At 30.2% G+C, this 12,438-nt stretch overlaps 1 protein-coding gene across 1 annotated transcript; it reads right to left on the reverse strand.

The window, feature by feature from the left end:
* Positions 1-38: 38 nt before the first annotated feature.
* LOC126839501 (uncharacterized) lies at positions 39-10,082 on the reverse strand. The gene is made up of 2 exons (XM_050574842.1): positions 9,957-10,082; positions 39-663 (listed from the first exon to the last, which is right to left on the reverse strand). Exons 1-2 carry the CDS (start codon positions 9,973-9,975, stop codon positions 41-43), a joined length of 642 nt encoding a protein of 213 aa, XP_050430799.1. The 5' UTR covers positions 9,976-10,082; the 3' UTR covers positions 39-40.
* Between the last annotated feature and the right edge of the window lie 2,356 nt (positions 10,083-12,438).

Consider the following 12,438-nt stretch of genomic DNA (forward strand, 5'->3'; position numbering starts at 1 on the left):
ACTATTTATCTAATGTAAAAGAATAGTGAAATTAATTGAATTAAGATAGTCTAGAACGGATAAAAAGACTAGAATACGGAGACATGCCTATAAAATTCAAAAGCACATTATAATCAAACGGCAAGAAACGTTTTAATTCTTTTAAATAGTCTTCGAAATCTTTGATGATTTTCATAATCATATCGTTGGTTGATAGTTGGTTTTCGTCAAAGTTAAAACTGAGCCGATCGATTTCATTTGTGCTGGCACCATTTAGTTCGTTTAGCGTTCCGTTGGCCTTTGTCCGGACTTTTGCTAAAATGTCATTTGTATGATCGACGTCACTCATATTTCCAAACATAAGTTCTGATGAAATAAGCATAAGAAAATCTTTGTACGCCACTAAATTCAATGCTACAAGGATAACTTTATTAATACGATCTTGGATGCGTGTAAGCGCCTGTTCGTCGAACGTGAATAATTGTTGTTCATAGACATGCAGTACAACAGCAAGATAACAATAAATTCTGGCATCGACAATTTTGACCAACAAGAGTTGGTGGTCCAGGCGTCCGTGTGGTTCGTATATCCAAGTGCGATTTTCCAAAAATTCTTCGGTAATAACCCCCTCGAACTCAAATCGTTGTTTCACTTGGCTCCAATCGATACTGACTTCTTCAATTTCTGTGAACAGTAATTGATTGTGGTCTAAAAATGGTTTAAGGTATAAAAATTCTACCATGGCCAAAACACGGCCTTTGAAAATATCATTATTCACTTTGGAATAACGTATATAGTGGAACATAACATCGTATCCACTCATATTTTTTGAAGTGAAATCAGATTCCGTCGCAGTCGGAGGAAGGTATTGTTCGTCCACACAATTTGCGATGACATTTGAAATACTGATTTGCAGTTGGTCGTCTTCGAATGGGTTTTCTCGGATAAAAGGTTTATTGACATTATATTGACTAATGGCGACGATTTTCAAAAAAAAAATCCAAGGCCATTTTCCACACTCTAAATTTGACCTTATCAAAATTTCTAGTATAGTATTGGCTTTATTTTCGAGTAGTACTACAGTACTCGGGTTATGAAAGAATATATATTCTCTGCTTTGAAGCTCATCAACTAATTTTTTCATAGTTAATATGTTATATTTTGCAAAAACACTAAAACTACATTGTACGTCTTGAATTTTTTTCCCAAATTTACCCAAAGATTTGATTTTTAATTCTATATCTTCATCACTATTACAACGTTGTGACAAAATATCCTTTTCTTTAGTTAGAAAAATAATTGGAACTTCTTTGAACGTTTTTAAATGGTTTATGGTATGTACATACAATTGAGTATATAGCGGATAAAAATATAGTATAGGAGTAACCTAAAAAAATAAAATCTGTTACAAAATGTAATAATAAAAATTACCCAACAAAAAAGTAACTTGACCTGCATACTGAAGCAATTATATATTTTGCTCCAAAATAAAACTTAATTTCAGTATGATGCAGCTTTTAAATATACTAAATTTTGATTGTATTGTGTGCAATGCAATATTAGGGCTACAAATTAATAGTATCATCTCGTTTGTACAAACAAATATATATATTTTTATTTGTTTTTTAACTAAATAACAGTATATTTATATATAAGTATGTATATATATATATATATATCCCCAACAAAAACCTAACAGTGAAAGAAGGCCAAGTTCCAGACGCCTTCCCAAAAATGTCAGCCTATCAAAGTAGTGATATCTGCATTGTGGCCAAGTCAGCTATTTTTTTAGTCCATAACCACACTTAACTTCTACTTTCATGAGCAATACTGCTCTTTTATTTGTATTGTTTATTTACGCAAGTAATAATTTTTATATTGTACAGCTGTTATCTTCCCCAAATTATGTGATTGAAATTATTTCAGTGAAAATTACAGTTAAAAATTAAATGCTTACCTTGCTGTTACCTGCTGACTCGATTGATTTAATGTTCGACGTTATAGTAAAACAACACAAAAAAAATGCACAAATGTTGGCAATCATTGTTATTTTTTTATTATAATATTTTTAATCAACCTATAATAGAACCCAAGTCTTTCATATGATATGGTGTAACTAATACTCAACTATTATACTAGCAAGACGTTATACGGTAGCTAAAGTTGTTTTTGCGTTAAATTATTGTAAAAAGGCATAAGTAAATAATTTTATTTTTCCATTTCATTCGACAACACGTCTTATTCATACAAAAACTTTTCCGATATTTTCTTTTTATTTTATTAAACAGTAACTGGAAGTATGAAAACTGTGTTTAAAATTTAAAATTGAAACAGCAGAGTATAATGCAGCGTATTTTTTAGAGCTGTGCGACCATATTTTTTTACTATAATATTTATATATTCTAAAAATGTTCTGTTATACACTTTTTACTATGGTTTAACGTTATTGTTTTGGATAAATCGAGTGTCTTTCATCCAAATGTATAGTAAACATGATGAGCTTAACAACAGAATTAACTCATTAATTTTACCAAGATTATTTTACAATTTGATAATAGAATCTATTATAATTTAAAATATTATAAATTTCAGCGTTCTTTAGCCTATTTTTGCTTAATTTATATTCGGTTAGTATAATATAATTATTTAACTAATCTTTCCACTACTTCATAATCAATTTATACAGTTTTATATTTGTTGTTTTATAAAAAAGTTTTATTATGTATTATTGTGTCTATCATTTTAAAACCTTATTTTCAAAATTTTGGCTTTGAAATATCATATTAATAATGTCGTTTTCTATGTAGCCAAAATGAAAAATAATAATAATAATACATCTTAATTGACGCTGAATACAGCTCAGCTGAATACGCAAATTACAGCACGCGAAGTGGTGGTGGCAGCAGATATCCATTGTTCGTGTAGCAGGCAGCTTATGGCGGCATCAATAATAATATAATATAAATATAATTTATTGTACGTATATGTAATTATATATATAATTTATATATGAGGTACTCAGAGGCCAAACCGGTTAACTCTACTTGTTTTCAATTTGCGAATAACAGCATGGTTGGATTAAAAGTGTATAACTTTCAGTGGCCAAGATAAATAACTCTATAGTTGAATTTTGCGCCACTAGAGTGCGCTAAGAAAATTGGCAATTGTACTTACATACATTGTTTCAAATAACTTTAACTGCCTGTCCTGAAAAATTTCATTTTATGGAGTTAGCCAGTTTGGCTTCTGAGCGCCTCATATATAATTATAGCTCTATAATTGTCAGTTCCTTTTTCAAATACAACACAATAACGAGGCAATTGTTATCATAATTAAGATTCAACTTTAAGCATCTCTGTAGCTATAATAGGTGAAAATTTAATATTTTATTCTGATTCAGAATTTTTTTTTAATTATTCGAAAGGTCGAGGAGTAAAACAAAAAGTATCACCATTTAATAAATTTAATACCAGCAATTTGTTAACAGAAATATCTAATATAGCTTTACCATGGTTTACTAGTAGCCATTACGGTTTTGCTCATATAATTAATATGTTAATAAGGGTTTCAACGATACCGGTAAGTCGTTATAATAGTATGATTTTGTCGACATTTTGTCAGGCTTCTTGGTCTAAGACTTCAAAATAAAAAAAACCGAACACTTTCAAATTGTGTGGCCAAAAAATACCTTCCATCGACTGCGACGGAATCTGATTACATTTCTAAAAATAAGAATACATACGAAAATATGTGCAACCATTTATATTTTTCCGAAGGGAATAAAAATATTTTCAATGGCCGTGTTTTGGCCACGATAGAATTTTTATATCTCAAACCATTTTGGCACAACAATCAATTATTGTTCAAAGAAATTAAAGAAGTCCATGTCGATTGGACCGAGACGAAACAACGATTTGAGTTCGAGGTGGTTATTACCGAAGAATTTTTGGAAAATCGCACTTGGATATATGAACCACACGGACGCCTGGACCACCAACTCTTGTTGGTCAAAATTGTCGATGCCACAATTTACTGTTACCTTGCTGTTGTACTCTATGTCTATGAACAACAATTATTCATGTTCGATGAACAGGCGCTAACACACATCAAAGATCGCATTACTAAAGTTATCCTTGAAGCATTGAGTTTTGTGGCGTACAAAGATTTTCTTGTGGTTATTTCATCAGAAATCATGTTTGGAAATATGAGTGACGTCGATCACATAAATGACATTTTAGCAAGAGTGCGGACAAAGGCCAACGGGATGCTAAACGATTTAAACGGTGCCAGCACAAATGAAATCGAACTGCTCAGTTTCAACGTTGACGAAAACCAGCAGTCTACCAACGATATGATTATAAAAATCATCAACGATTTCGAAGACTATTTAAATGAATTTAAACTTTTCGTGCCGTTCGATTATAATGTGCTTTTGAATTTATAGGTGTGTATCCGTATTCTAGTCTCTTACCGTTCTAGACTATCTTAATATAATTAATTTCACCATTCTTTAACATAAGAAATATAGTTATGTTCATTTCTTATCATTCCTAAGCATACTACAATTTCAAAATGTTTTCTTAAACGGTATTTTGTTCATCCAATGGACTATAAGATGTATTCTAATATATATTATAATTATTCATTCTGGCTACATACAATATACCATTATTCACATTAATTATTAATATGATATTTTTAATTAAATATTTTGTTTTGTAAAATTGTATACATACATTTTTTTTTTTTGTTCAATTAATATTAATTAATAATATTTTTTGAAAAATACATAAATAAACATTTTGGCGCTGTACTCATAAAAAAGGTGAATTAGTTCGAAATTATTATGATATTTGTAAATGTTGACATAGTGCTAATAAAAGCCACTGTTTAGAAGTATATAGCAATTATTTTTAATATTTACATGGTATACGTGTTCATTTATTATATATTAGTACGGCAGTTTTTTTTCCTAATAATTTTAACCGAAGTAGTTTCATTTTAAAACGTTATAGACTGTGAGGCATTTGTGTACACAAAAAATGATACACCTTGATTTTTGAAAGCGATCAAAACCTGATAAATTTACATTTTTTTTCAACTTGTAATAATTCTTATAGACCTGTGCACTTGTTCTCACTGTACTGGCTTTTCTAATTTTGCTTTTGTCTTAAAACGTTTAGAACACGCATTTTCCTATCGAGTCGTTGCAATATATTACATTTGTGTGTAACAGCAAATGTCTAAGTTATAGTACGCACGCATATAGTCATTTAAATTACAGACACGGTACACATTAAAATCATCGTATCTATGTAATTTTGACACGTTATTTTAATAGTAAAATTTAATATATTTGGGTTTATAAATATTCAAAACGGCAGTTAATAAAAAAAATTGTTAAAATATCTGTGTTGAAAAATTTTTAAATTTCATATCCGAACGAGAATTTTGTCAACCATTGATTTATTATTACCTTCGAGCATATATATTTATATCAGTGGCGTATTTATGGAGGGGGTGTGGGGATATATCCCCCCCGTTGGCCATTTTGTAGTTGTTTTCCGTATTTCTCAATATAAAATTACTTTAAAGTATATCTGTTTTTAAATATTCTTAATGGGTATCGCATATAGGCCGGCTTTTCCTACTAATCATTAGCCGCATACGCGACTATCCGATTACAATTACCCAATGTGTATTTTGTATTTCTCTTAGAATTATTTTTTCTGCTGAAAATACAATCTACCACTTTAATTGGTAAATTAAATACATTTGGTAAAATTCTAGTTTTAATCTTTATTCCTTATTTCTAGTTTAAAGAGGATTAAGTCCTTTCTTAAGAACAGTTTGACAGAAGTAAATATTTTTTTTCTATTTATTATTGGAGTATAATTATAAATTGGTAATTATTTAATAGTTTATTCTTTTATTATTAGAACGAACAACGTGGGTTGGCTTTATTGACATGTCACCGGTCAATAAAAATTTTGCCAGATGAGGTTAGCGATGAACTATGTCTCCAAAAAAATAAAAAACTGGATTTTGTGTTATGATTATGACAGAATATAAGATAATTATGTTTAAATGCTATTAATACTATTATAGTAGACAGTAGTGGCATTTAAACATAGTTTTCCTATTATTCTAGGAATAATACATTATAAATTATTTATTAGCTATAATTTATTAGGAGTCATAAGTTTGTTGGATTTTAAAAATGAAATATTGTTATTATGTTGTTTAGTTGCTTGGAGGGTGTGGGGGAAAAAGCCCCCACAAGTCTGTAGAATATTATTTATTTTATCCTTCCCCCTAAACAAATTCCTAAATACGCCACTGATATATCTTATATGTTTATAAAACCTTTAAGATTGATTATACCTAAAGTTAAATGTTTACATAACTGCATTGAGACATGCCTAATGAATGTTTTATACAAAGGTCTACTTTATCCGATCGTTTTTCACAAAGAGAAAGCAAATAAAATTTGACGGTTGAAAAATCGGTTAAAAACAAAAACTGCTTTAGCAAAAATTACTACGGTATTTTTAAAACAATTGCTAACTTGCGCTATTCGACTAAGTTGTAAAACAATGGAAGATTTTAAAATATTTAATTTTTATTTAATGTTTTTAGTAATTTATACATCTTGTTTATGTTATGTTGAAAAAAAGTACAACGAGATTAAATTTTACTATTTTATCTTTGTTATGAGTCAGATTTGTTTAAAAAAAATATATTTTTAAAGTCGGTCTGCGCTATACATAAAAATAAATCTACTTAACGTTTTCAAGCTGCGTATATGTTTTTTAGATAAACATTAAAAAACACCAACGTCGAGAGGCACCGCATAGTAAAGTCTAGCGCGTTGTATGTAAAGTACTGTACCAAAAACGAGACAAATATAAATTTATTTTTACAACTTGAAAGATGTTTCTTTAACTTAAACCCAGGTGTTTTTAGCTATACAGGCTGCAAAAAAACAATATCTGGCGTTGGATTTACATTTTTTACAGATAAAAACTTTAGAGTGAACATAATCGACGGGGCAAGAGTCATGTAGCAGTAGGCAATTACCGATATTCAATATAATGACGATTCTCAAGATTTCTCTTGTTATTGTGACAATGGCTTGTCTGAGTGGCACCGTTCGTAGAGCCGAAAGGTTGCAGTTTATTAAGAGGGGTTATGCCAAAGACGCTACTGATAAGCAGAAGATCATAAGCGACCGAGGTTATATCGCAAGACGTGATTTTTCCAGAGACGAATTTATGTCGATGGATTTCGCGATCCTAAGACAGTATTTTTCTTCGTTGAAAAAAGAGTTGGAATGTAGTTTTGTGTTTAGTGCACTGGTGCATGTACATTTATTCGATAACTACTTACCGAGAAAGGTAAACCGTCTTACACCCGAAGAGGTGAACAACATAACGTTCAAGGAAGAAGCGTTATACATAATTCACTACGCATTCGCCAAACGAAAATTTAGTCTTTTGGAGGTCATGTGGATTTATTATTTTCTCGATTTGAGAACACATAATAATATTACCATCAATTCACGCGCAAACGAAACTCTAAGAGACATTAATAAGATGATCTTGGCTGATCGCGCCAGAGTGAAACATATTCTCGAGGACTTCACCGAGTCTTACGAATGTAAGGTGTACAATCAAGAAACCGGCCAAACCCAAGAAACGAAGTACGTGGACAAGATCAAAGAAGTTATAGCTGATGGTCGGACGAATGACAGTCCATTGACACTAGCGTACAACAAGGAAAGATTCTTACGTCAGCGAAGAAGAAACTTGTATGCATTTCTAATAGTGGAACACTTTAAGCTAGTACACAATTTGCGTTATTATCATCCAATGAAAAATAAAGAAACCATGGATGAACTATTAAATACTTTTGGTGTTCATGTCGCCAACAATCGTATAGTGGGTTACTTTAGTGATCTTGACGAGGACACTAACAACGTTAACGTGCCACTACACGACTATATCGATTTATTCATAACTTTACAAAAAGAATTCATGACCACTCTTAAGGCGTTGGCTTTGAGATTCGTCATAGTAATCCTGAACTACCTGAAAAAGTTGTCGGCATTCCGTAAAACGTTTGAGGATTTTTTTTTATTGAATGTTTTTTTTGGAAAATACTATAAACAGGTTACTAAGTTTCTGACAGAGTTCGCTTCTTGTGTTGGTCAGCCAAACGATGCCCATTTGAACAATGTAAAAATAATGTTCAATACGTCTTATTTTTGGTATTATCGAACAGGCTCCCAGTTTGAGGCATGCGTTAACGGTGTAATTGGTTCACTAGAAGAAATGACATCAGGCAACAGCGACTTTGCTACAATGTCTAGCCCGTTGGCGGACGAGGATTACGGCGACGAAGAGATGATAAATACAATCGTACAACAATATGACATCATTCAAATAGAACAACTTTGGGGCCTAGACGTTTTGTTAGTCGCTGATACATTTACCAAGTATATCCCGTGTATTACAGGTAAAATTGAAGTAATGAACTCATTATTCCGTCTCAAGGAATCTGACTCATATAAACATTTAGTTGAACTGGAAAAAAAAACCTGATGAAATTTAATATGTAGGTATATTATATATTTATTGATATATATATATATATATATATACTTTTAGTTTATATAAATGACCATATAATACTTTTAATATGTTCAAGCAACGGTTAAAAATGTATAGGTGTTTGTAAAATTTGTCTTTAAAATAACCTTTTTTAATATTTTTTTTTTGTTTGCTCATAGAAAAAAAATATATATTTTATACATCTGTTTCTTTTTTGGTATAGATAAAGGTTATATGCATAACTAACACTTGTGTTTTATAAACGATAAAACCAAAATATATTCTATCTCAGTTTCTAAATTGGTTGCTACTGTTTGCTACAAGAGATTCCTCAAAATCACCCGACACTACTCGTATATTCTGTAATCTTAAATGAAAAAAATACATTGACCTTAAATTATGATATTGTATGATAAAAAACCAAAAATGCTTCACGGATGTCGTTTGTTCATGATTTTAGAAAATCTTCACTTCAAGTCAGGTGTGTTATGAAATTCTGAAGTCTTCATATTTGTCGACATTAGGTGCGCATTCATATAATGTATGCTCAATATGGGATCTAATTATATTTTACAGTCTTTTGATTCTGTACAATTATTTAATACGCTAAACGATTACCATGTTTTTATTTATGTAAACAGTGGAAGTTGCAACGCACATCAAATCGCACAAGTGTTTTTTCTAAAGAAAAAAAATTGCTAGTTTCGAGTTAATACCTAGGGAAGAATTAGGAAAACAATACTTAAATAAAAATCATATTTCTACATTTTTGTTTACTCCGAGACTCAGTATCTCGTTTGAAACACACGTGCCGATTTGCAAAATTACATTAAAAAAAACAACACATCCTAACAATAGTATAATAAAAAATTGGAAAAAATAATAAAATATTTAAGAAGACGGTGACATTTAAACCTCGACAAAAACCTAACCGTGAAATAGGTGCCAAGTTCCAGAACAACAAAGTCAGTCTATAAAAGTAGCGATATCTATATTACATTGTGGCCAAGTCTGCTCTTTCTTTAGTTTCAGAGTGAGCCATTAGACAGACTGGGCCACAATCTAGATATCACTACTTTGATGGATTGACTTTTTTGGGAGAGGGTCTGGCAAAAAAAACCTTAATCACGATTCTATTATGCAAATTTGGACAAAATGTGGACATACTTAACAAAGTAGCAGAAAGTAGTAAAATATGTAAAGTTTTTTTGCGCTCTTGTAACTCATGCATGATAATAAAAAAAAATATTCGGCACACGATGTACTTAGAAACATAACTAAAAATGTTTAAATGTTTACAGAATCTATCTTTTTATATAAATAAAATATAAATCATCGAAAAATGGCTAATAAAATATTACATACCTGACGTCGAAGGTTCCATAGTTTAAAAATGTATTATTTAGATAATATCTCAAAATAAAAATAAAAAGGAATAATATTATTAACATATACATTTTTTTTTTATCGGAGTGACTCGTCGATATTCGCCCCGGTGAAAGAAGCGGGAAAAAGAGCCATATGATTTGGTCGCATGCAGTAAATTAACCACGGTACTAAAATAGCGTGACCTATTTGACCGTGTTACCGTTCAACCAAAAATACTATAATAAGGTAATGTTACATACTGGCTACCGCTGAACTTTTCTTTTTTTTTTAAATCATTTTTTATTTGTGTTAGTTTACACTATTATAAAAATTACCAAGTATTTACCTTGCTTCAGTGTTTTCCAGAGGGCCAATACACTTTTGAAACGGTACCGTATATATTTGAGTAATTTTGTAAATTGAGAATAATTTGCCGAAAACTTTGTCCGGTTCGTAACCAGTTTTGAATAATTAATTTTAAAGTTATCAAAGTTTAAATTCTAAGGAGGGTTGGAGAGCCGCTGAATAATGCGCGCCGATAAAAATAATACTTCACTCCACCCTTTCACTTTATGTACGTCTTATTTTAGGCGCTGCTAACAAATAATTACATTTGGCGAAACTCTCGTTAAAACGCTACACCCGACCCTTTCAGTCCCGTCTTAAGTTTTAAACTGTCAAAAAGTAGCAGTAGAAATCACCGTTTTATACAATATTGTAATATACTTCCAAGCCGACCGGTCGAAATTATTAACAGATTATAAAAGTCGGAAGAGCTTTAAAAATGTAAATAGGTACCTTGAAATCGTACACAATAATTGTATAATGGAAAACATACATTACCTTATTATTATTATTTTTTTTTTTTTTTGGGAATCAAAATCAAATCTAATATATTTATATATTTTTATCCAGCAATCGTACACACAAACAATCATACGTCGGTTCTTTTGTGGAAGTTCTTGAGTTATTTTTTTTCTTTAGTAGTGAGAAAAGAAGAAAATTATGTTAACTCTATTTTGAAATGTAACGGCTGAACTTTTTTTTTTTACTTTTGGCCTAACAAAGTACATTTGTACTTTTCTATGGACTCGTTTTGCGAAAAACTTTCTAGTGGTCAAGAAATAAATCAAATACATTACAAAAAATTGTTAAAAAAAAATAATAATAAATACAATCGAAACGCATCGTTGTGAAGTCAATAACTTCTTAGCACCAAACCGAAGAAGTTGAAAACTGAAAAAATCACCGTTGCTCCACAAATAATTGCTATACTTACTAAAGTCTGAGTTCATAAATTTTAATGTATACTTATATTTAACGGCACCTCTAAATTATCCTATTTAATTATTTTGTGTACAGCATACACATACAATATTTTAGTCGGCAAATGTACACTAATTAACTCCAAAGAAAATATTACCACAAGCTGTTTGTACGCTGTTAAATGGATATTATCGTTATTTATTACTAGTATAAAACTTCATTGGCTTGCATTACAAAATACAGAACATCCCGTTTTATGTATAAATTAAATATAGATATTTTATTTTACTTAAAAATAAATTCAGCTCGACTGGATAACGCCCAAAATAATACACACATTAATTAAATTAATTTTAATTTCGCAAAATAGTTAGGTATACATATTGTAATTTTCTACTGGAAAACTAATAAAAACCCGCTGGTAAAAAAAAAAAACATTTCAGCATACTTTTATATTTGATAACATTATTTATATGTATACATAATTGATGGATTTAAGTTTATTTTTTATAATAATCATCTTACACCAGACGTATGCGTTTTTTAAAATATAAATCTTTATGTAGGTAGATATGAAATAAATGTGTTTATAATCTTTTTTTTAGATAAACGGTCTTCCTGGATAAAAAAACTGTACTTGTATTATAGACGTTTGTTGTAATTTGTAGATACACTCTAAGTTAGGTAATCCAATTTGTACACTACAAGTTCAAAATGATCTCCAAAGATCCGAAATAAAGAATAATGTCCTTCCTATTTAAGTGATTATTTTTCTTTGGGTATTCATTGATGGAGAAGTGTTTTAATTACACTAAAATTTTATGGGTACTCTCTATATTAGTCCAGTTTTCAGTGGCCAAGTCCAAAGTTATCCCACACAGTAATGTTATAACCATAAATTGCACATGCAAATGCGTAACCGATTCTACTGATTATATAAGTTGTATTTTTGATCTTATGCAGAAAGAGGGATACACTCATTCAAATTTCACTTTTATAGACTACCTATTTGGGTACGATTATTATTTATTCTTGTACAACAAAAAAAAAATAGCTTCCCTTTGTTTTCGAATAATCGGTAAACCCGCAAGGCAGCAATATTATTACTTATTGATACTTATTATGTAAATTGCAGGGATGGGTTATGGTTATCAAGTAGTGGTATACATATATAATATCAAATAAACAAGCTTTTACAATGTTTGCTGATATT

This window comes from Adelges cooleyi, unplaced genomic scaffold (genome assembly GCF_023614345.1).
Source record: "Adelges cooleyi isolate 19-005CV unplaced genomic scaffold, UGA_ACOO_1.1 ACOO_flye_CR_arks_rails_tigmint_CR_PRNA_306, whole genome shotgun sequence".
NCBI lineage: Eukaryota > Metazoa > Arthropoda > Insecta > Hemiptera > Adelgidae > Adelges > Adelges cooleyi.